The sequence below is a fragment of the Chelon labrosus genome, assembly GCF_963514085.1.
Source record: "Chelon labrosus genome assembly, chromosome: 14".
Lineage (NCBI taxonomy): Eukaryota > Metazoa > Chordata > Actinopteri > Mugiliformes > Mugilidae > Chelon > Chelon labrosus.
The window spans coordinates 25,821,588-25,847,436 of NC_140347.1; the positions used below are offsets into that span (position 1 = coordinate 25,821,588).

The 25,849-nt window shown below is 43.5% G+C and overlaps 1 protein-coding gene across 5 annotated transcripts in view; it reads right to left on the reverse strand.

The window, feature by feature from the left end:
• Positions 1-1,869: 1,869 nt before the first annotated feature.
• The window catches only part of ino80 (INO80 complex ATPase subunit), a 44,027-nt gene continuing 20,047 nt past the window's right edge, over positions 1,870-25,849 (reverse strand). For 3 of the 5 annotated variants that reach the window (XM_084560499.1, XM_084560496.1, XM_084560497.1), the window contains exons 26-37: positions 24,908-25,048; positions 24,232-24,457; positions 16,458-16,585; positions 11,264-11,358; positions 10,594-10,666; positions 9,967-10,125; positions 9,609-9,711; positions 9,403-9,491; positions 8,196-8,351; positions 7,539-7,710; positions 5,325-5,540; positions 1,870-3,415 (exon numbers count right to left, since the gene is read on the reverse strand). In XM_084560499.1, the coding sequence (XP_084416625.1) occupies positions 3,207-3,415; positions 5,325-5,540; positions 7,539-7,710; positions 8,196-8,351; positions 9,403-9,491; positions 9,609-9,711; positions 9,967-10,125; positions 10,594-10,666; positions 11,264-11,358; positions 16,458-16,585; positions 24,232-24,457; positions 24,908-25,048 (1,767 nt within the window). In that variant the 3' untranslated portion in view covers positions 1,870-3,206. The remainder of the gene's footprint in view (positions 3,416-5,324; positions 5,541-7,538; positions 7,711-8,195; positions 8,352-9,402; positions 9,492-9,608; positions 9,712-9,966; positions 10,126-10,593; positions 10,667-11,263; positions 11,359-16,457; positions 16,586-24,231; positions 24,458-24,907; positions 25,049-25,849) is intronic. The other 2 variants (XR_014699450.1, XM_084560498.1) reach the window with 2 other exon arrangements.

Consider the following 25,849-nt stretch of genomic DNA (forward strand, 5'->3'; position numbering starts at 1 on the left):
ACTGAAGCTGTTTTTTGTTTTTCTCGAGCATATGTACAAATATACAGCATGTTGAACACTCCCAGACGTTGGTTGGAGCAGCTTGTACCTTGGACGTGAGTCAAGAGTGTTATCTAGGTGGACTGGCTTATATAACAGCTGGGCCGGGAACAAGCCCAGACCTGGAAGTCCTGTGTTTACAAGTCTGTGCTCCGTGGTCATGTCGGAGAGTACCAGGAAGAACGAGCTGCTGCTCATCGAGATGAAATCTCAAGTGGTTCTGCACCAGAGCCTGAAAACATACGGACAGAGATGGAGCAGCAGAGACGGCCCACGTTGACTCTTGGCTGTGTGGACAGACAATCCCTACTGAATTCTAGCCCAGGCATCATTTATACTTTTCAGATATAATTTCTGAGGAACCCTAATGTAACCCGCAGATGCAAAAGGACACCTTAGAAATACAACTTTATCTTTGAATGTGAAGGATAGCATGCTGTATTTTGTAGTAATTGTAATTTAGATGGGTTAGTTCCAATATGTGCCTGCCATATACAACGATCAGCCACAACATTAAAACCACTGACAGGAGAAGTGAATAACATTGACCATCTTGTGACAATTCAGTGTTCTGCTGGAAAACTGTTGGATTCATTCATGTGGATGTTACTTAGACATGTACCACCCACCTAGACCAGATCAGGCACCACCACCCCATAGCAATGACACTCCTTGATGGCAGCAGTCATCCCCAGCAGGATGCAGCCTGACACAGACACACACAAAAACGCTTTAGGAACAACTAAAAAAAACACGAAGAACAGCACAAGGTGTTGACCTGGCCTCCAAATTCACTAGATCCCAAACTGATCAAGTATCTGTGGGATGATCCACAGAGGCCCCTCCCCTCAAAGGCCCCCACTAACAACATTCTGTTGCCAGACACCACAGGACACCCTCAGAAGGCCCATGTCCATTCACCGATGAGTCACAACTGATTTGGAGGCACAAGGGAGACCTACACAATATTAGGAAGGTGTTATGCCTGATCGATATATTGTCTCAAAATGTGAGTTAAACTATTAAAAATTGTTAATGTATTGAAAATCCAACTATAAACAGTTTCCAGATTTCCTACTGATTTGAATGAAAGTGAATGATGGAAATCACTTCTATCCATGTCAGGAGAGGGTGAGAAGCTGTGTCTAAAGGAACAAGACTTTATTTTTCAGGTTTTCGTATCTCTAACCTGTAGCTGCATGTCTCTTATCTATGGCCTCTGGTCCCATTCCTCACCAACCTGCCCAGTGTTCATCACTTACAGTTCTCCATTCCTACCTAAAATGTTCTGCTTTATTCCCCTGTACCACATGATACCTTAGTGCTCACTCTGGGGGTTTCAGGATCAGGGTCCTGTGAAGGGTCTGCAGTTTCAATTGAACTGAATAAAAGTTCAAAGAAAAGCAGAGAGGTAACTAAAACTAAAATTATGGTTTCAAACAAAGCCAAGGGTTATTCAAAACTTCTAATAAAAGCTGTTACGTCTCAGCTTCACGGAGATTTATTGCAAATGCAAAACATGTGCACCGCATAGCCGCTGAATCACCCGTGAGAAATCGAATAAAGTAACATGAACCGTTTTCTCACCCCGGTGCTGCGTGAAGACAAATTTATTTCCAGGGAAAGCCACGGGATTCTCCTCAGTCGTCTGAGTGATGCTTCCACCTGGCAGTGGTCCTGCAATATATTAACCTGATGACCGTTCTGTATGAACGCACGGAGCAGCCAAGGAATATGAGGCTGCGCATTTCTCTTCCCGTTCTGCCCTCGCTTCAGTACATTTAAGGCATCCCAGAAGATGTAATAAACACAAACATGTACCAAAGCTGCTCTTATTTAGCACTCCTTTTTATTTTCACGATTCCTCTCGTTAATAAAATGGCCGATGCATTTCTTCATATGTACACATGACCTATAAAAATAGACAGGCAAATGAGGGAAAAGCCAGAGGAAATGTCATCATTATGTACATCAATATAGAACATCATATTTCAGTAACACTATAAACACAAAGAAAACAAACCTATAAACGGTGTAGTAGAGCTCAAACTCAGGACACTGATGCAAACCTTTTTCTTTTTTCTTTTGCGTCTCCTAAAACATCAATGACATCAAAGAGAACCACAGACTTCTCATCACAGAAAACAAATTCGGAAAAAAATATAGATGGCTTCAGAATTCACAATTTACAGTTTTACAGGTGAATATTGGCGCAATTATAAGCAACTGCCCATTTTGTTTTGTTTTTTTTAAACATAACTCAAATAAATAGTCAATTAATAAATTTACCGTTAGCAGCATTGCAGCGTCAACCCTCATTTTGGAATATAGTTTACACAAAAAATATAATCGATCTCCTTTTCCATCTGTAGCGGAATTCATTTTATGGACAAAATCTTTTCAAAATCCTTCAGACCTGCCAGGTTGGTTTGGGTATGCTTTATTACAAAAATAAGAGCTTTAGTACAAAAGCCGTCGACATATTGTTTGGTAAAGTGTGGGTGAGTAAGGTGTGGGTTCACATTAAGCTCCGTGAATTGCAGAACCATCCGCCGGTTTGCACTGAGCATTACCTACAGAACAATTAAATAACCTAATGTACATCTATGAGAATCAATAACACCACAAAAAGGAAGACGTGGCTCAGTGCGATTGACAGAAACTCCTTTGCCTCGCTGCCCCGGCGGACACGACGAAATTGAAAAGCCCTTTAAGCTGCGCGTGTCGCTTCTTTGCTGTCATGTCACCGCCTGGCAGCGAATCAGAAGAGATTCTCGTCACCAATAGACAGTTTGTCTTCTCGAAAAAGCACTTGGAAATACTCCTGTCTTAATGCAAAACAAAAATATTCAAGGCAGATTCTGTCCAGCGACCGGGACACTACATACAACTAAACTGGACCAAGAGATGCAGAGGCTGGTAAAGACTGTACCTTCAGATTACTGCGTTTGAATGTGTGTGAAATGAGTCAAGAGTTTCTTGTTAAGTGCTGAGCCAGCAGACAGAGTGGTCCTCCAGGTAGTGAGCCTCAGCTACTATAAATACTGTACTCTATTTATTTATTGGTTTAGGCAAAGGGCGTCTGTAGGGGTCACAGTGAAGAGTAGGTCAGTTATCTGTGTGTGTGTGTGTGTGTGTGAGAGGGCACATTCGTGTTTTTGAATGCATCATCGCGCCCCAGGACCGCCAGGGCCCTTGCCCTTCCTGACTGCACCGTGGCTGCTGTGGTGGTGGCTGTGGGCCAGCTGTTTGTGGGGGCTAGGGGTGGAGGTGCCTCCTTTGGCCTGGGGAGAGGAGCTTCTGCTGGGGTTGAAGGCAGGGCTGGTTCCAGACCGGCCCAGGGAAGGCTGCAGGGGGCTGGACGCAGAGAGGCCAGCTGAAAGGAGGGAAGGAAAAGGACATGGTTACTAGCGCAACAGTGTGTCCCAACCGAATACTGCATAATAACTCTCTCGGGACGTTTTTAGAAGTAGCTTTACAAAACTGATTTATCCCAAAAGGAAATGATGCAATGCAAGCACAGATGTACAACAATCAAACCATCACATTCAATTAAACTCGTAAACAGACAGCTAAATGTTATTTTCCTTTCTCTTTTTTTCTGTTGTATTCATAATGACGCATCTCCGCCTCCGCACAATTTGATCTAATCACTTCAAGCTGTGAGCATCTCCTCCAAGGCCACCGCAATGCATCGTGGTGAAACAGTGTCAAGTGACAGCACACTCAAAACAAGGGTCACCTAGTTTTGTCTGTTTTCCAGGATGAACACAAAACACATTAAAGGACTAATTCAAACAGAGTACGTAGTATGAAGCAAGCGTAAGCCTTCGGGGCTGAAAATGAAGCCAAAGCAGACGTGCCAAAAACATTAAATTAATGCAGCTACTTAAAGGTGCAGTTTGAAGCTGTTTCCAAAAGCGAGTCAATCAAGATAGATAACCCATGTTAGAATGTCCACCTTTACAGCAGTGTTGAGATGTACAGCTTCATATTCCTTGGCTGCTCCGTATGTTCATACAGAACAGTCATCAGGTTAATATATTGCAGGACCACTGCCAGGTGGAAGCATCACTCAGACAACTGAGGAGAATCCCATGGATTTTCCTGGAAATAGCTGCCAGTTAAAAAAATGGTTTTGCTCTCTATAGATAGTTTCCTCATTCATGACACTTGTACTGTAGGTGAATTTTAAACAACTTTCTTTATAGAAGTGACTTTTAAATCATATCAAGGCTGAAAGTTATGCATAATTAGAGCAGCTTCAGGTGGGAGCCTTCTCAGGTTGCTAGCAGTCTGCCAAGGCATCGCCCGGCCACCTTAGCTCCACACAGGCTCTTTGACCATATTTTGAATAAGCCAGGAGATAGGAGGAGACAAGCACTGGAAAGATGCCAATGGCCAGAGGAACCCACAACAAGCTCTGAAACTGCTCTTCAGGAGTCTCATGGGCTACGTCACAGAGAGTTCATCTATATTTATATAAAACAGTCAACGTATGTTATATGAAAGGTGGAACTGGTTATTTGAGCTGATGAACAATTCTAACATAAGACTGACTGTGGCGGCACAGTGGCGAGGTTGTTAGCACTGATGCCTCACAGCAAGAAGGTCACCGGTTCGAATCCATGGGCCAGCTGGCCTTTCTGTGTGGAGTTTGCACGTTCTCCCTGTGTCTGCGTGGGTTCTCTCCAGGTACTCCAGCTTCCTCCCACCGTCCAAAGACATGCTCATTAGGTTAATTGGTCATTCTAAATTGGCCGTAGGTGTGAATGTGAGTGTGAATGGTTGTCTGTCTCTCTGTGTTAGCCCTGTGATGGACTGGTGACCTGTCCAGGGTGTACCCCTGCCTCTCGCCCGATGACAGCTGGGATAGGCTCCAGCAGACCCCCGTGACCCTTAACAGGACTAAACGGGTATAGAAGATGAATGAATGAATGAATGACTGACTGTGGTCTGTGTGACATCTATATAAGATGATTGTGCTATTAAAATCAATCAAAGATCCTAATTTAGAAATATCTATCTGGTGTCACCAACAAAAATCTAAACCACTGAGCAGGAAGCTTTGAGAACAATGAGACCAAGAGAGACACAAAGAGCTACGTTTGAATAGTTGTCACAAACACTGTTCCTGTGAGTTCACTAACAAATCCTCAGTCTGTACTTGTAACTGGTCAAAAGTGTTATCCTATTAAGACCAACAGCTAATAAGGGATGATTGTCATGTAAATAATATAGCACATTTCTGGGTGAGCAGTTGTGTCTGTGTAATATTTACTAACCTTTAGCAACACTGTAGCCATAAGCAGCATAAGCTGCTGCTGAAGCAGCTGCCGCACCAGCCATCGCTCCTGCCATAGCTGCCGCGCTACCCGCCGTCGACTTGCGGCCGCGACCTTTCCCCCCGGACTTTGCCCCGCCTCCGGATCCTTTAGGCCGTCCACGACTCCGACCGGACCTGCCTCTGCCGGGGCTGATTGTGTCCGAGGCTGAAACACCTGAGCACAAAGAAAGGAAAAAGAATAATCTGAACAGATGCTTTTTTATTTTCTTCAGACAGAAAGAAAGTTTAAAAGCAGTAAAACACAGCACTGTAAGAGAGACGTTGTTTGGATTGGCCTGGACTAACGCTACTGTGGTAATTTCACAGCAATATAGGCTTTTTTTTTTTTCACATTAATCATTACTGCTCATTACTGTAAGTACAGGTTCAGACAAAAACTACCGCTCTCATTTTCCATACCGTTTCCAGAATCAGAGCCCGTGTTTGCCTCTGTGGTAATGCTACTAATCCTCCAGTGCCTTCTCCTCTTTCTCTGACTCCCCATATCCCCATTTCCTTTTTTTTTTTTTTGCATGTTTCGCCGCAAATGCTGAGGTACACAACCTTTCTCTGGAAGGAGACGGGCCCATCCCATCACTAACGCCAAGGCACGCATGAAAACCTTTCATTAAATCCCTCACTCCTACCCTCTTTCAACTTCTCTTCCCTTTTCACTTACTTGTCTAAACTCACCAATTGCCCCTTCATTATTGACCTCCCATCTTGTCTTCCCAACCTTTCATTATAACATCATCTGCATCCCTGAAGGAACCAACTTTTTCCCAGCTCACAGGACCTGGAAATCAGGGGCCATCAATAATCTTACTGGCTGGAGCCTCTTAGCATGAGAGCAAAAATCCCAAATGGGTTTCAGTGCAGCAGCGTGTATTTAGGAGGGATTACCTTATTGCAGCAAATCCAAAGTACGGATATAGAGGCAACAACACCATACATTCACTATCTATCTGGATTCCAGAGTACAGAACACACTGACTCAATGCATCCAATCCCAGGCAGAATAAGCCCCTCATAAATCTAAAAACAAAAAGAAAAAGAATCTGCTGCGCATGACTTATGAGGTATGAGGTTATGAGGTTTGTCTAAATGGACTTGAGCCTATTAAAACAAGTCATGATAGCAGGAACAAGCCAGACCTCTCTGTGCAGTAATGACCTTCATGTATGTCACGCTGATTTGTTTTTCTAGCAACAATCTAACACGATAATAAAGGCCGTCACAGATAACACCTGTTAGGTTTTATTTGCCAAGTTTGGAACTTGTCAAATAAAGGGCAGCTGCACAGATAAGATACGTATGGCCAAAACATTAAATATGGGTATTTTGATAATGTCTGTGAGACAGGTGGTAGACTGAATGGATAAGACAATGCACTGACCACAAAAAGGGTGCAAGGTGACCCTCTATTAGAAGAAGAAGGATGTTTAAGTAAAATTAATGACTTCTTTCATCATAGCAGGATTTCCATGTGATACCAAAGAATGGTGAGCAGTGAGATTGTTGCAGAGCTCAAATTCCGACCCAAACATTCCCACATCTAACTTCTGCTTGATAACTGCAGCACTATGCCCAAGACGCTATTAGCACGCAGCCAGTCTCTTGCCGAGTCTTTTTACAGATGGGTTGAGCTGCAACTGAATGTCTTCCATGGGGGAGCAGACCCCTCCACCCCCCCCCCCCTTAGGGGGGCATGCCGTAATGTTATATATGTACATGTGTAATATAATGTGTAATATAATATAACAGTCAGCAAAACTTCTATAAGCCAGAAAACCCTAGTAACAGCCAGACTATGCGTACCTATGCGGCTAATGTTGGTTACATATTGTTACCCCAGCTTCAATGAGTATAGACTTGGCATAATGCCATAGAGTGGTATATGGTGTGGTTGTAACTGAGCCGTTTTACAACTACATGAGCACAGTATCAGATCAATACCAAATACTGGAATCAGCATCACACAACTCTAAAAAGTTTCACAACAGATTTTACAGATTGCAATTACTAAGTACAACTGGGTCTTAATCTTCAGCAAATTTCCAGGAACACCAATATGTAATTTTCAAAGACTTCCAGCACAGTTCTTAGGTAAAGTACCTCCATCATACACCATATTGGTCGATGATTATTCCATGAATGTTGCCAAAACTCTCACCATTCATGTTGTCAGAGACTGATCCCGATACAGAGGCAGGGGAGTTGGTGGCACGAGACTGAGGAGCAGAAGACACCGGATCATCCACGATGACCAGCATGTCGCTGCTGCTCTCATCCGCATCGGCATCCGGGGGTAACGAACCGGGCTGGAGCTCGCTGCTCAAGGAGATCTGCCCACGCATAGGAGCACACACAGACATATACACAGACTAGGGGTCAGCAGAGGATCAGGAACCGGGCCGGTACAGTGGAGAGGTATGGAGCCAGGAACAAAGAGTAAAGCAAGGAAGGAAAGGAGGAGACGAAACAGTTGGAATGCATGGAGTGTTGGAAGAAAGAAATTACAGAGGGATGAGGGATACATTAAAAGTAGAAAAGGGGAAAGAGATAAAGTAGAAAAGAAGGATCCAAATGGAAGGAGAGGGATCAATAACAAAAAGATATTAAGAGGAGACAAAGGATGAGAAAAGGAAGCGGTAAGGGAATTTAAAAGGACAAGACGCAAAGTAAGAAAGTGATTTTGTGGACGAAGGCCAAAGAAACAGCCACTGTAACAGAAATCTCATCCATTCACTTTCACTTTCACAAAAGGAAGTCTTTCTCAGTCACACACACACACACTTCATCCCCTCTGTTTTCCCCTGGATTCCCTCACCTCACTGAACGGACTGGGCATGGCTGAGTCCATCTCAACGCTTATGAACGAGTCATCTCCATCTGCAGACATGTTAGAGTTGTCGGCTGAGGGTGCATGGGAGATGACCAGGTTCACTTCCTTTTTCCTCTTGTTCTCCGACTCCTCGTTCTTCTTCTGAAGGATAGGTGCAAAAAAAGTAAGCAGAGGAAGTTGGTGGGACAACATGGAATGGGAAATTTAAGATTCAAGTCCCATAAGTAAATGTCTGTTGCTATCAAGACTATCGTCCTAACCTAAACAGCTTGTTTATTTCAATTAAATTCAGCCTGGCTCCATTTATTAGTAGGTACCATAACATTGTTACCAATAAATCAGTTTCGCTGGGGGGACGTTTTTCTGTTTGTTTTTTTTTAGGCAACCTGAACCACTAGTTTAATATAGCACATTTTTTATTTATTTTCAAGGCCTAAGAATCATTGTGTTGGTGGTCAGTCGGTCGGCATGTCCTCTCGCTCATCAAGTCCCGAGCCAGATTAAACTACTGACCAGATTGCCATGAAATCCAGTATGGATATATAGGGTCCCTGGTGGATGATATTTAATGATCGTAGGTGGTGAACCCCTGACCTTTCATCTAACCTGACTTTAGCCCTTGACAGATATCTCAAACAAGTGATCTGACTTCTATGAAATTTGCTGGGGATATATGAGATCCCCTGAGGATAAGCCTTAATGTTTTTGGTGTCCTCTTGGACCTTTCCTCTGGTTCCACCATCCGGTCAAGATACTGTATATACGATATAATAACTGTGTCAAACATGAGAAACATCAAAATCCAAGTTTATGGGTACATTCATGCTCCCCACAGGATTAACAGTTTCCATTTTGGACAGTGTTGGAGCTTTCAATTTGGGCTAAAATGACAAATGTGCACACAAGATATGGCACACAGCGTTCAGCTTTTATGATGAAGGCATGCTCACAAGAGGATGAATTTTTTTAATTTTAGTGACAATCCAATGTTTGTTACAGGAGTCTATTTTTTTTGTTATAGTATGATGAACATACACCCTCAGAATGCCAAATGTTGGGTTTGTATGCTCTTTAATGTGCAACTTTCATTCTTTGTTGTTTTATTCTAGCCACTCTTTGTCATCCTCTACCATAAAGGCAACTTCAGATTTACACAAGTGCTGAGGTTTCAGCTGATCATGTTGTACTGTACCTTCTCAGCATACTTTTCCCTCTTGCGCTTGCGCTCCTTCACCTTGCTGCACTCCTCTTGTTGCCTCTTCTCCTCCTGTCTTTGGCGCACTACAGGGACACACACAAAGCATTTTTTCCACCCTTTCACCCTTCCCTATACACAGCAAGTGTTTGTGCTGAATATAACTGTGAACATGAATTGTCTGTTCATGTCCAAACACTCACGCTTCTTCTCCAGCTCATCGTCATCCAAAAGCAGGCTGACCACCTCTTTAGGTTTCAGTGTGTCTGGTTTGAAGTTGCCTCCAGAGATCACCACCCTTTGGATCTTGTTACACAAGAACAATACAAAATTAATCATCAAGTCTGAAGTTGATTCCGAATGAGAGTATAATGAAAGAATAGTTTATATTCTCCAAACTGAGACAGATGTGAGAATTGTATATTATGATAGTTGAGAACTAAACTAACACTTGTTTATCCGTGCTATAAAACTGAATCAAAACTGTTGCACATAAATGTTACACATTTTAGAACTTCTGCAGTTTTGTGTGTCGCATGATTGAGTGCACATGTTTCAGACCTCGCTTTTCTCCTTGGCCCGTTGCAGGATCCTCTCCTCGATGGTACCCTGACAGATGAGGCGATAGACGGTGACCTGCTTGGTCTGACCCAGCCTGTGAGCCCTGTCCATGGCCTGCTGGTCTACTGTGGGGTTCCAGTCGCTGTCATAGAAGATCACCTGGGAGGGAGAAAAAGATTATAAAAAAACATGTCAGTTATCCTCTGATGCTGAATCAATTTATGAAAGGGAAAGTCCCTTCTCTTTCATTTCTGAGAATGATTACAACGATGTGTTATCCCAAGTGAGCTGCCTTCTAACATGACAGATGTCCTGTATAAGCAGTCACTTACACAATATCATCAATATCATTTGAACGGGGCCATAGGGACACAAAGGGAGACTAGTCTGAGAAACACAGATAATATCATACATGTATGTTCATCCTAATTTATTTATTTAACATACTTTAACGCTATCTTGCCATTATCTTAACATATCATTAATGCTGTAATATCCAAAATAATCTATTTTCTAACGTATCAAAAGATAAGCACCGGCCTTAAATATATTTAGAAAAAGTTGGTGCTGTTTACTGATACAGAATCAAACTCTAAAGTGTTTTTCAAGACTGTGTCAGCGACTCACAGTGTCAGCAGCGGTCAGGTTAATACCCAGCCCTCCGGCCCTTGTACTCAGCAGAAATACAAAGATATCCGTTCTGTGGAGAGCAGTGGGAGAGGGGTGAAGGAGGGAGAGAGAGAGAGGGAGGGAGAGAGAGAGAGAGAGAGAGAGAGAGAGAGAGAGAGAGAGAGAGAGAGAGAGAGAGAGAGAGAGAGAGGGGGGGGGGGGGGGGGGGGGGGGGGGGAGTACAGAATTACAACTGCAGTTATAGTCCAGTCCAAATAAATATGATTCAAATATATGGGCATAAAATTAAGTTACAACGTAAGTTAAGAACAAAAATGTCAAGACATAAGCTTAAGCCTGGCACGATAGCCTGTTCCAACTTTAAAAGGAGAACTCCTGCATAGGAACGGTCCTGCATAATAAAGCTGCTTCAATAAACCTCAAGCTCTCCCAGCAACAAGCACTAGAATAAAGCTGGCGCCTGAGAGTTATGCACTAATGCAAACCAGAGCATGTGGATTCATATACACGCACACTCTCACATTTGGACATACAGATGTAAGATTAAACTGATCTCTGATTGCTGTAACACATAAACACAGATTTGTAGTCAGTTACTGGCAGAGAACAATTGCTCGATTTCACACCCACACATTCACACCCTGGACCGTATTAAATTTTCACCCACCGGCTCTGGAAGTCAGCCACCATGTCTCTGCGTTCAGAAATCTTGGAGGATCCATCGAGGCGCATGTAGGTGTGCTTACGATAAACCATGTACTCCTGGAAAGATGAGACAAAACAACAGAAGAAAATTAATGAATAATGTATGTGGCTCCCCATTTATCCCGTCAGAGCAGAAAAGTCAGTGCTGTCCCAGCTTGGAGGACTGTCTCCCAAGATGTCTCGTACAATCAGTCAGACAAATAACGCAATACATATTTTTTCCTTTTGAAACAACTTCAGTGAATAAAACGGAGCTTCCTGCATTAAATGAATGAACAGGTTGTTTCAGTTAATGGTTTTGCACTCCCTGGATCACCATTAGAACTGAATTGTGAAACCAACAATCCCAGTTTTTGAGATCCAAATGATTTGAAATTCAAATCTCAAACTCTTTGTTTGGCCTCTGCTTAGGGAACAATCCCCAAAAAACACTGGATTTAATAAGTTCTCAAATATGCAGTTCTATTTTAGTCTTTCTCTGTGGAGCACATAAACCCTGCAGGTTTACTTGTTAAATACCACGGGTAAAAAATAAGAAGAATTTCTCAGTGACAGCAAATCTGTATCCAGAAAATCAAAATCCCACATTTCTTATGTGGGCTGTCAAATTACAGCCCAGAGAGACACTGGGAAATGCAAAAATCGACATTCTATCCCCCCCAAAAGTCTGCTACGCTGTGTGTGTTTGTGTGTGGGTTTGATGGGAGGAGCTCGAAAGTGAGAGCAACAGCAGTGATGAGGTGACACGCTGATCTCTCTTTAAGTACTGGCCTGAACCCCCGACCTCCTCAATGAAACATGTCAGTGCCCCTGAACCAATGATCCGGCCACAATCACAGGGGCACATCTCAACACACCTCACACAGTCATTACCAATGATACTGATGATTTGACACTATGTTTTCAGTGACCCCCTCCAAACCCCTGTCATGACACCCGGGGGCCTCAGTCCCGGCAGGGCCTGCCCTCCTCTCTCGGAGTGTCTGGCTCTGTTCCCAGCAGCCCCATCTGCTCTGAGTGAACACTGCATTAGGGACCATTAGACCAGTGCTCGCCAAAATGCTTCTAACCCTGTTGAATTTGGTTTAGATACTTTGCCAGCACAATGTTGCAGATATTGTTGCTCCAAGGAAAGCCATACTCAAGTCTTCGTAATCTTCCAAATCTAAATCATCAGAATCTAAGTTTTAGAAAATTATTACCTGGGATGTCAAAACCTCTGCTACCTTTTTGTGGTTTGCTTTTTGAAAGCTGGCGAGTCCATAGCACAAGCCACCGATGTAGCGGTGTACTGCCGCAGTGAAAGCTAAAACTCAACAGCTGGCAATTATCTCTCAAACTCTGTTTCAGTCTGCCTAATCATAAGTGACATTGCTATATTTCTGTAGTTTTTCACTCATTTTTCTAATGAGTTCCATTGCATATGTTATAAATCAAGGTATAGGTTCAGGTCAACCTGACTGGACAAAATGTTTATTGTTTCAACTAACAAACTGTCATCAGTCCATTATGAATTATATTTAGCCGGTGTGATTCATCATTTCCATTAAGTGATATATGGAAGGAGAAACACGGGGGAAAACAGAAATGTACTTTAAAAAAAATGCCAAAATTTCCTGTTTCCTGGTTAATATTTCTGTCTCTGCTCAAATTGCAAAGTCTTTGGAGTTGGCATTCGAAGGTGCATGAAAACCATCTCTCAGAACAAACAAGGACCAGCGGCCAGCCAATACTGAGGCCCCATGGTCACGAAAAAAAAAAAGCATAGTCAGCATTTATTGCAGTTCTCAAATTAGGAACACACTGTACGTGGTCACACAGCATGCTGCCAACTCAATAACTGCAATAACTACTACTTAAAGGAAAGGAAAATTTAGCCAATGAACAGTTTATGTTGCTCTGTTTCAGAAGTCTTTATAAGAACTGATCTGGACTTTGCAGAGCTGAACATAGGGCTGCAACGGTCCAAGCTGACGAGCAGCCGTCGGCCAAAGACGGTCCATCTGTGAGTGTCTGTGATGCTTGTTTTTAAAGTGATTCCCACACTGCTGACACTAGTTGGACCCCTGTGGTGGCTTTTTGGACAAATACCTAAGTTGAACTGATGCTGTTCTTGTTCATCTTTATCTAATCTGACATGATCATCTAGAATAAATAAACTGTGGACTGACTGACGAGTATGATTCAAGAGAGGCCAGCTCTGCACGATAGCTGTAGCTCTTCCAGTTTCCCTGTTTGAATGATGAGTATAGACTACTGCGACCTGCTGGTAAGTTAAGCCATTTCCTCTCACACAGACACAGAACATATGAGCTAGTTGGTCACTGGCTGTAGTCTTCGAGGTGTGTTGAGTTTTTGGCCCAGGCACAGGGAACATGAGGCAACACCGCAGGTGGCCCTTGTTGCTGCTAGTCCTTTGATGCTGGTTTGATGTGTCAGGGTCCACAGGTCTGTATGTTTTATAGCAGCAGCATCGGCCAGAACATTAAATCCACTGACAGGTGAAATGAAGAACACTGTTCATCTCATTACAATGCAATGTCCTGCCGGAAAATTGATAGACACGTACCACCCACATAAACGTTGTTGCTAACCCCACTGGACCCCATAGCAACCACACTCCCCAGCCAAAGCAGTTATTGCCAGTAGGACAACGTGGCCGCCCACACAAAAAAAAAAACTACTTAGAACTGTTTAAAAAAAAAAAAAAAAACATTAAAAAAACAGTGTTGACCTGGCCTGCGAACTCCCCAGATCCCAAATCGATCGAGTTTCTGTGGGATGTGCTGGAACAATAGGACCAAAACTGGAGCATTGGTAGTCCCAAGTTCCATATTTTCTGTTGTACTGAAATTACGGTGTAGCAGAAATATATAAATTAATACTCAGAATGTATCATAAATGGATTACAAAGAGTCCATGGTCTATATTGAATAATGAGTCACTGTATCTCACTTCAGGGTAGTTTACAGGCAATTTAATTCCTTCATTAAATCTTCTCCTGAGTTTCTGCCAGGAGTACCAAAAAGTCAGTGTGGGCATTCCCCTCAACACTGTAATCCAAACCACAGACTTTCAGTACGGCAGAGTCCCGTCTAAGCAGACAGAATCACACAGCTCAAGTAGGGAGGCAATGACTTGGCGGTCCTGCTCCGCTATCAGCGGCTGCCAGAGAAAGCAAACGGTGTTATTTTTTCGTTAGGCCACCCGGACCTTGACGATTCATCACCCAACCACGTGATGTCACCAGAAGAACCGGCAGCCGACCGGCGACAAAAACAATGATGTTAATGACGGAGATTAGCATCAGCCTCTCCTCTGCTCTTTCTCTTAGTCACAGTCTCATTTTCAGGAAATCAACTCCATCTGCACAGTCGCCCCCCCCAACCAATAAGAAAGATAATATGGTGGCGGAAAACTGAAGCCAGATTGGGTGAATGTATGATTTCACCCATGGTCGTCTTTAGCCCATTAGTTGGGGAGATGCTGTCACACCCCCTTAACCCATCCGCCTACCATTACATTATGAGGTCACTTACATACAATCACCTCTGTGATCCACAAAGCACGGTAATATTGCCTCATTAGACCAGGAAATCATAGCTGGAAGGGACAAATAAAAGGTGGGACAGCCAGTGAGAAGAATATTAAAACAGAACGCCCAGCCTGCATTATCTAAGCAATCTTGAGCATTCTCACCACTGTTTTTTTTCCTATGGCCTCAAACACAAGGCATTCCCACTGCTCTCCAGACACACAGGAAGACAGTCCTTAACCACCTGGGCCGGGTCCATCTGCCATCAAAAGATTTGGCTGTGGAAACAGCCCTGCACTGTGTGAATAGGGAAGGAATTCCCAATGACATCATGCCAGAGGCTTTTGGCTCCATAGTGATGTTTGCAACAAATATGGATGCAACAATAGAGTACTGCACCAAGGTTGTCAACACATGAGCACCGTCCGAACTGCTTTGTGCCATTGTTTTCCTGTGGAGAGTGCAGTAATGCTGATTTTTATCTTAATTCAGTTAATAGCCTCTATTCAGATAGCTAAACCAGAAGCTTAAAACAAAGAGAATACACTCATTTGCCAGTTCATTAGGTGGAAACAAATGCAGTCTAATGTAATAATCCTGCACTAAATATTGACTTCATGAAGGCTATGGTATTCAGCATTCATTTAAAATAACTTCAGATAGCTGTCGATTCATTTTGGATGCTGCGATTTGTTGTACTATTAAATTATATCGTGTTGTACTGACACATGTTTCTGTTATCTTGACAACCCTATTTTAATCAGTGGACTAGGCTAAATAACAGAAACAATTCAAGTTTAACAGCACCGCAAACTACATACTGATATTATCATACTGTTGACTCACCACCTTTCTGACACTGTTTCAACTTAAACAGAGCATTATGACATGAAGGGGAGTTCAGTGCAAGATTTGTTATAATAGAATGCATTTGCTTTCACTAGTGTCCCCAATGAACTGTCCAGTGAGTCTCATTTATGTGTAGTGATTTTTTTCAACTTCGATCCGACAGCTCCAGTTTTTATAATATCCAAATTCAGATATGTTAATTTGCCCAAACAAGCAGCTCACAGCACTTTTCTCTTGCAGATAAGAGTTCCAGAGTTCCCCAGTCGTCTTTTTATTTCTGGCTTTGAGCTCATTGAGGATCAAACCAACTTTGTGTTCATGTTCATTTATTTGCTCCCATCGTCTTCACTTCAGTGACCTTTGTCTTCAGTTTTGCCACTCCCATCTCCCCCCTCTCCCCCCCCCACACCTCCCCTCTTTCTTCACTACTTCCAGTCTTCTCTCCCATCTGGCTGCCTCCCTGCAGATGAGACCCCTCTAATTAGTCCTGACCTGTTAATTAGCCGTCTAATGAGTACACTAACGAGGAACAGACAGGCTGATTAGAGGTACTGGAGCTCAATCCTTAACCAGTGAAAGAGAACCAGTTAAACTACTTAGCCGGAACAACGCAGTTATATGCAAAGACAAAGATGTTTATTTAATGGACATTTAATGGAGGAAATACTAGTATGAGGAAAGGACAAGAGTTATGAGAATAAATGGGAATAAATCATAAGGAGTAACAAAGACTCTCACTTTTAGACATGTTTGTGTGTGTGTGTATTTATACCTCAAGCAGGTCTATCATGCGTGTCATTTGTGAGTAGATGAGGACTCTGTGTCCCTGGGCCTTTAACCGACTCAACAGGATATCCAAGGTGTGGAGCTTGCCACTTTCTGTGATCAGGCTTTCCTTATCTGAAAGAGGAGAAGACAAAGAAATAAAACCACCTGGGACAGCAAGAGACAGGCGTTCTCTCTGTTACTCTCCGTTTACACAGTTAGAATGTCCAGCATTTAAAAATAATTTCCTGATGGTTGTGTCAAAATCACCAAAGATGCATGTTTTCCTTATTGCAAATATTTAGTGAGTTAACAAGCAATCATATATAGATTATTCACTCTTCCCAAATCAATACAAGTCTCCAATAAGACTGGAATAAAGAGCCTTTCACCAGAGTGGATCAGCCTGGGGATGAACCCTCTTAAATCTGCCCCTAATCTGGTGATTGTTTAAATAAGGCATGTGCCCTTATTGACTGCACTGCTGATGAGAGCAGAGAGAGTGGCAGAGAGCGAGAGCGAGCCAGAGAGAAAGAGAAATTGTGCGAAAAAGTGATTTAGACTCGACTTCACACAATGGCACAAAAGATGAACAAATAGGCCTGGCAGTTGGTCTTGGTCACGTTGCTGCCGACGCCACATCAGGTGTTCTCTGACCAATGAGAGCAATCTGGGGGGCAATCCAATTGTGGGTCTGTTGTTGAAGTGGTTCCCTCAGTGTCCAGCTGATGAGGAATTAACGTCATCTGGCACAATGGTAGAATGAGAAAAAGACCGGGGCTGTCATCGACCCGGTGACAAGCACACTATGGTGTTTGACCGAAAGGTCATGGCCCTAAGTGGGGAGGACCTAAGGCCAGGTCCAGGGTCAGGTGACAGGGTCGACCCGGGGTTACAAGAGAGTCCCTATGGGAGAATGAGGCTTGGCCGTCTTGCACTCGAGTTGGACACTTGTTCCAGAGCCCTTTTGTGCGGTGAAATCTCAAGCTTATAAATATTTCCCAGTCTTATTTCCTTTCTTTGTCAATGTAACGTAACCAACCACGTTAAAATCACTTTCCATTCATTCATAACACACGGCGCAAAACTTTAAACTGAGCCTGCGATGATCCATTCATATAACATTGTCCTGTCACATATTTGAAAAATACAAATGGAAAAAACACAAGCATCACAATGAAGTTCATCGTCCAACAAAACCCACAAAACCAAATGGATCTTCCTCGACTTTTGAGCACTACCATTCTATGCTAATATGTACTCCGGCTGAACCCTGACCTGTGACCTTTTAGTATAGCCCCCTAAAAAGGTCAGGCCCTCTAGAGGTGTTAAAGAGGAACTAATAGAACAGATGAATAGGTGAAAAGCTCTGGGGAGGTATTGGAGAACTCACCTTCAGGTCACTGTGGAGAGGTGTCAGCCTGTCAAATACATTCAGTCCTGGTCACACGCACACCACAGACCAGGATTAGTTTTGAGTCGAGCTAATATATATCCCTTATTATTTGTTTGGTTTCCTCCGGACAGCTGATGTGTCAAACTTCTGGCTTGTCAGGTGAAAGAAAGAGTGTCTAATGAAGCCATTATAGTGAGCAGGCACCCACCAATACCAGGACAATAAACTAAATCTGAAGCGGACTTCAACTCTACATTTATAAATTGCTGTTGCTCAAATTGGTGTTCACGAAGAGCCTAGTGCACTGACATAAAGACTGTATTCTACCATCAAAGGTTTATAATTGGCCTTGGTGTCAAAAATTGAACAGACAAAGTAAAAGGAGGAGAGACTGAGCTGATTTGACAAGGAAAAAGGTCCAGACAGAGAGGGACAGGGGGAGATTGAAGGGGGTCTGTGGTGGCTCCGGCTGTAGCGATGCGGTATTTGACTGGTGGTGACGGCGGCGATGTTGTGGTTTAGATCAGACGGGGGCCTCCTCACCACAGGTGCCAGTCTAACCAGGGCCGCGGCTCAGTCAAGGGTACCAAGTAACGCTGTCGGCCGCCCTGCCAACCACCCAGACGCTAACCACCGCTTGGCAACGTTGCAAGTGCTCATATAAGGCAATGCTGCTCAACCTCAGCCATTGATCTGTTTCTGCTGAGCAGATTATATATAAGCCTCCACACTCCGATGTCATGTTTGAAGATGGGTTAAAGTCCCTATCTGAGGATTTTTGAGGCTAAACGTGACTAAAAGTTGCATGTATTTAGACCAATTCTTAAAGGGCATGGACTTTGAATCTGAAAATCCCTTATTACACAGACGGATACTCTCATTTTAGTATGTAGAGATGTGTCAGTCAGGGTAATCCTTTTGTTTACGTCTGGATTATAAAGGAGAACATTAATAGAGAAGCTGCTCTGCTTGTTAAGGAAGCAACCTTCTGACATTCACTACACTGGTGATTTAGGCATCATCTAATCATCATCTTAGTGGTCAGTGGCACTAAACCTACTGGGAAATCATCAGTACACACGAAAAGGACAAACTATCAAAAGAGAGCGGGGAAAAATAGAAAGACTAAATAAATCCCACCCTTGCAACCATCCTAACTTCACTAAAGCCCAGCAATGTGGCTTAGAGAAAGAGAGGTGGCCGAGTTCAAAACATTTAGTGCTGCATACAGAAAATCCCAGTTTCTAAATATTGCTTTCCCCCCATAAAGGGAAGCCAAAAAATGAATAATTGCGATTTGGAAAGGCTTTGGTGGTCTGTCTCATTCCAATATAACACTTATGGCTTACATTATAAGCTACATGTGGCTGCAGAGAAATGCATGACCATTGGTCATAAAAGTGAGCAAAGTGGATCTTGTAACCATGCATGTAACATGAATTATGGAGGATTTAGAGGGATTAAAATAAATGGGTCTATACATCTAAAAAAAAAAAAGAAAAAGAAAAAGAAAAAAGAAAACACTGCGCACTTTCAAGATTTAGTAAATGAATAGCATCATTATGTAGGCAAACAAAAGGAACCTTTCATCATCTTCAGCAAAGACAAGATGTACAGGAACAACTCTCTCCAAATATGTGACTGGTAAATTCAAATTTGGATTAAAATTCACTGAAATGGACACGAGGCGACTTTAAAATCACCAACTGACAAGGATGAGGACTGTGTTAAGGCCACACCCCAAAACACAAGCAAATCCCATGTGGTGTCACACCACTCTGCCGTTACTATGGATACACATATCAAGCCTCACCACCTGCCCTGCCCCCCTTTTCATAGCACCCCACCACCACCACCCGCTTCAATCCAATCCAGCCTAACAGCGGTATTCACCCAGCCAGCCCTCCCCATCTCCTCCTATCCTTACCGCCTGCTGGCAGATTAAACTACACTCCCCTGTCCCTCCTCTCTCCCCCTTTCTATCACATTCACTGCACCCTCCAGCACCCTCTCCTTCCTTCCCTCCTCAACGACTACAAACTCCCCCCTACGTACCCTCTCGCCCTCCCCCTACTGTCTGTCCCCCGACGTTGTAATCCAATCCCTGTAGGGCCAGAGCCAGGGGCCTGACATGGTCCTGACCCAATTAGAGGCCTGCTGCCAGCTAATTAACCCTGGCCCAGCCCTGGTGCCTGGCGCCTGATACTCCCAAACCAACTATGGTGCTAATTTCATTAATACGCCACTACAATCTTCTGTCCTGCCCTGTCCCCTTCCCCTGTGCTGCTGCTTCTACCAAAGCCAAGTATGGAGCTGCCCTCAACAGGGAGGGAAGCAAGACAGATGCGACTTAAAAAAAAGAGAAGACGAACGACAGCGTGACTGCAGAGCAAGACCTGGTAAAGGAAGATGGATGGACGGTTATGTGAGAAAGAGAGACAGATGGGGGGCCACAGAACAGGTCGAATCAACGATCGAACCGAGCATCAGCCCCTCACTGTATAATGACACATTACACTGTGCAATCAATAAGTCAATGAGCAACACTTGTTCATGAAGGAAATATTAGCCTGACGCTACTTTGCTGCTTCTGCACATATTGACAAAAATCAGACTTAAACTTAATTTTCTCACTGTGACAGCATCAGGATAGCTAAGAGCCAGATGCCAGTGGGAGGATTTGGAAGCCGGGTGAGAAGAGACTGAGGAGGATTTAGCTCCTCATTAGAGCACGGTGAAGTTGTACAGAGTCTACCCCAAAATCTGTCTGCTCCTAGAAAACTCTATCTCGGCTCTGAAGATCTGGAGGGAAGCCAAACGAACAAACATGTATTCCCAAAAAATGTGTCTGCGTGACAGACCCTGTGAGTGATGGACTGCACTGATGTATATACAGTATATGTGGGACATGTCTGCACGTGACTTTCTCCCCTCAAACATGCAAGAGAAGCCCTTGTGTTGGTTCTCTAGGAGTTGTTAAGTAAGGGAAGAGACAGACAGTCTGATGAGGGCTCAGAGTTTCACAGGGGAACGTCACCACACCACAGCGGCCCACTGTGAACTCTGTCATTAAGACAGATCACTGCTAGTTAGCCTTGGCCAACGCTGACTCAAGACGCACCACAGATGAGAGCTAGCTGGATAAGGACAGAGTGGGATAGACATTACTTGGCTTCCATGTTCAAAGATCTCACCATAGAAGAATAAAGTGGCTAATGTCTCCCCCTTCAGTCTATTTTGGATTTTGAGTAGTATTAAGTACATTTTTTTCCCCCTCCTTTTAGATGCATTAATAGCATAACTTAGCCCAGGAAATCTCCGTTCTTTTACACACTTGGCTGACAGTTTTGTTTTGTTTTTCTTTACTGGCCAAAAAAAAAAAAGAATCTAAATTCCACAGACAGTTACCGGTGCCAATTTAATGCAGATTGAGCAGGGCAGAGTAAGCCGGTGATGTGGAGAGGCAGTGTGTTGTTTTGTGCCCGTCTATCGAAGAGCCCGGGGAAGCTTCCTGCCATTTTGCTGGAGAGCAGAGTTTCTTTGAAGGGACAGGAAGGCAGGAGCGCATTTCCCACAGCCTAATGTGAGCTGCAGGGCCAGAACTGACCTGCATCGCTGGCTCTCTCTCATAGTCGTATTGACACATGGACACAAATGTGCACCTTGATACATCATTAAAAAGCGGGCTTGTAAATGCCAAGTTCTCCCGTGACAGTCAGTTCCCAGGACACAATAAAGCCAGAAAAAAGTCAAGTGTCAGTGCTATAGTGAGAAGCCCGTCATTTTGTGGAATGGTTCCTTCTAATTACCGTTAGAGAGGCAGGGGCCACACAGACAGCGAGGAAAGTTATTTCTGTGACACACTGAAAAAACTATTTCCAACTTAACTTGAAATGTGTCGCCATTTGAATATAAGGTAAGTTGCTGCTATGCGTTTCCAGAGAGCAAAAGAGAGGTGGCCGCAGAACCAATTTCCAGAATCAATTTGGCAAACAAACATGACCAGAATGTCTCTGTAATTATAGTCAAAGCTATCTTCTTCCATCGCAGCCTGGAGACTAAGACTGGGCTCAGTATGGGGGACTAGTGCTTAGAGAAGAAGACTGTGGGTCACTGGTTTACATCCCCTCTAAATCCTAACCCCTAAAACTGCTCCTCGGGCATCGTGTATGGCTGCAGAGCACTACCTACTCTGTGTGTGTACAAATGGATGGGTTATATACAGAGAATAAATTTAGTTTATACGCTCACCGGCCACTTCATTAGGTACACTAGCTCTTTTGACTAGTCTACCCAATTAAACCTTTTTTTTGTCATTTCAGTCCACTTTAACAGCAACACAAATTACATCCTCTCAAATGATCATACAGTTGAATCACCACCTTTCCTACACCGTTTTATTGTAACAGTCACAAATGGAGATTTAGTTGTAGGACTGTTTTAGAATGTATTTATTTGCACTAGTGCACCTAATGAAGTGGCTGGTGAGTGCATATACTTGGCCAATAAAGATGATTTAAATTTCCATTTTGCATCTCATATTTCTCTATGATCAACACTAATGTGGTCTCAAAGAGGTGCAGCAGCATCAACATTAACATCAGTATTAACTTTTTTTTTTGAATGAAAACCATATTTCCATCAGAGATCTTCTGCCACCATATTAACATCAAAAACAAAAAAATCTGAGGCCCAAAACGTCGCAGGCTCAATTGTTTTTTCCTCCTCTGTGGCCTGATTCCTAATAAGTCCTCTGATTAGATTCCTCTGTCGATATCAGCGGGCAGCGTACTCACGCCATGGCGCTCAAAACAAACAGTTATTCAGCTCTGCCATTTGTTCTAAAGGTGTGGGGCTGGGAGTGCGGAGGAGAGGGAGGGTGGGAAACTTCAGCTGGGCTACTGTACATATCTGAGCCTTGATGTGGCAACAATGTGTTCAGCGGAGGACGGGTGCCGGAGTGTTGGGTCACTTCCTTCCTACCGAGGCTGAGAAAGAAGTGGGAGACCAGACGGACTGAGAGACCGCAGCCAGATACTGATTTCAGAACAGCGCACGGTCCTGTCTGTTAGCGAGGGAGAAAGAGGTGAAGTTTGTCCTCGGTCTGTGTTTGAGGAAAGGCAACGCCACCGAGCGTGGGAGAGTGTGTGCGCAGAGGTGAGAGACACCTCAGGCCCCGTGTGTGCGCTGCACAGTTCCCTGAATGGGCTCGATGGTACACAAACAACACACATATACACACACTCGCTCGCTCGCTCACACACACACACACACAGACAGACCATCTATTAGTGTTACCTAACTGAGCACTCGAACAATGACCAGTAGCTAAACTTCCTCGCTTTGTCTGCCTCCGTATAACTTCACAAGAGCTTTCAGACTGTTCTCACACAGACACAAATACTTGTTTTGTTTCTCACTTTTATACTCAAACGCTCTCACAAGCACATGTATACGAAGATGGGTAAAAGAAAAAAAATCAAGCAGTATAAAACTCCAATTCAGGTATCTCCTTTGAGAGGATTTAAAGGATTTCATATTAGCAAATGAAACGTAACGCAAAAACACTAAAAGTCATGGAATTTGGTGAGCTGCAAGCTTATCAAACAACAACACATGTGTCCATTTTCTGTGCCGGGAACCTTATAAAACAAAAGGAGAGCAGTCATCACAATCGGTGACACAGACAGTTTATCAGACGCAGAGGGGTTGTGCAGGTCAGTGAGAACGGACATGTTGTCTGTAAAAAGGTAATGGCCTCTGTCGCCCTGCACATTCATCAGTCATCTGAACCCTGGCAGCAAATCACGTCTCCCTTCTACTCCAGCTGACCCCTCGCTCGACAAACCGAGCTCATCTGATAAAGTGTCGTTAGGCCGACAAAAACACACACAATCACGTATTCACACCTTGATAGAAATCGGTGGTACGTGTCTATGTGAGTGAACCTCTGGAGAAGTGCTTTATGTCAGCTGTTCCATTCGATTGTGAGAGAGTTAACAACTTGGCTGACGGGCAGGTAAGACAGAAGAAGGTGATGTACCCGCCTTGAACTTGCTGACCCCCAGACCGACGTCAGTGGATTATCCCATGGGCCCTGATTTCTCATTTCATACCAAAACTGGATAAAAGCTCTGGTTTGCTATAATTAACATTATGAGGCTTTTGTTTAGGAAAGTACAGTCTTTTTCCAAAGCAATGCAGCCTGCTGCTCAACACTAATCACATCCAAGTCTATTTACTAATAGACTTCGCTGGACATTTATTGGCTCTCCAATTAGTTATTCACTAGGGTGAGCTACAGTGAAGCTGCACACCTGATCGATAAAGACACCACAGCAATAATACACAATAAAAAGCTTACACACATACACACAGGCCTTACCAGGTATCTTTATGAAGGACCATCCGTTGCGAGGGTAAAGGGCCATCACACCCCCAGGGCTTTGCGGGTGGAAGGCATTAGCCCTCGTGCTCCAATCTGATGCAAGTTCAGGGGAGCCATACAGAAAGCACTGTTTGTAGATCATGCCCCCTCCGCCACGAGTCACCCGCCACTCGTACTCAGCGCTGCGGTCGTCACAATAGCGCTCCATGGGTACTGCTGTCACCTAGGAAACGAAAGATAGCATTGTGAGATGAATATCAAGTCGCAAGTAGTGTTTATATAGTGTTGACATGAGCAGGGTTTCTTTAATAAAATGGAAGGCATCTATATTTTTATATGTGTTTACTGCACATACAGGGATGTTACTGCATGCATGCTGGTGTCACTGAATCAGCAGCTTCTACGTGTGTGTGTGTGTGTGTGTGTGTTTGAGTACAGGACGGGATCAAGAGGAAGCTTGATAACTGGTGAACAACCTGTGCAAGAAGCTCTATTTTAGAGTCTCTGTTTGTTTTAAGTGCAGCTGGAAGGCACAGTGGTCACCCCCCCATCCCAACCATACACACACCGCACAGATAAGAGCTTCTCATTGTTGAAAACACACAACACCGACTGTCCACACAAGCGCACACGTTGTCTTTGTTTTGGCCATTCGTTGTTCTCCTATACGTACCCTGGGACTGGCGGCTAGCAGGAACTTGGGTGGCAGTGTGGGCTGGCTGGGTCGCAGAGTGGAGGTGGCAGAGTTTCTGCTGTGGATCTTCACGTCTGTGTGTCCCAATATGCCGGGCCTGGAGGCTGTGAAAACCAAATCCTGAAAGACACACAAACACTCAACCATATCAACACTCTAGTCCTGTATCATTAAACTGCCCAAAGAGTGACTGGTAAAACATTTTAAAACCCAACAGGCATTAAATCTTACTCCAAAATTGCTTTGAATTGCAGCAAGGTCATGAGGACAAAAGACAAAACCAAAGAAGTACAGGAAATGCTTAAAAAAACTCAAAACCTCAAAAAGAGGCAATGCAAACCAGAAGCAAACAAACTGGAGCACACCGAGGTCACTGAGTATAGGGCTCATGTGTGTTATAAACTGCTCTGGTGGTATATTTAATTTAAACTGGCGATATTCCCAAAATGTTATACAACATTTCAACTAAATGCTTAAATTGTTATGTAAAATGTATGATTACTGCAGCTTATGTGATTTAAAATGCATCTGTCATATTTCCTGGTCATGTAATCTTAGATTTGGGCAAGACCTGATGTGAATCATATACATCCATTAAGAGCAAAGGTTACCGCTGGAAAGATTATTTAAGAAATATGATGATGTGTACTGAATGTACAAAGTATTTTGGTGTGTGTGTGTGTGTGTGTGTGTGTGTGTGTGTATATGTGTGACATTGATGGTTACACAGTGCCATCTAATGGCAGATCAAATAATAGATCAGAAGGTTATTTTGTGTGAGAGAAGAAAATTAAAATTAAGAAATTGTGTCGCCAAAAGGAAAAGTTGAATGAATGCCTCTTAATGTTTGAGCGGTGTACTGTGTCATTCAGTGTGTGCTCAAGTAGCTTTAAGACCAATGATGAAAAAATAAAAATGTCA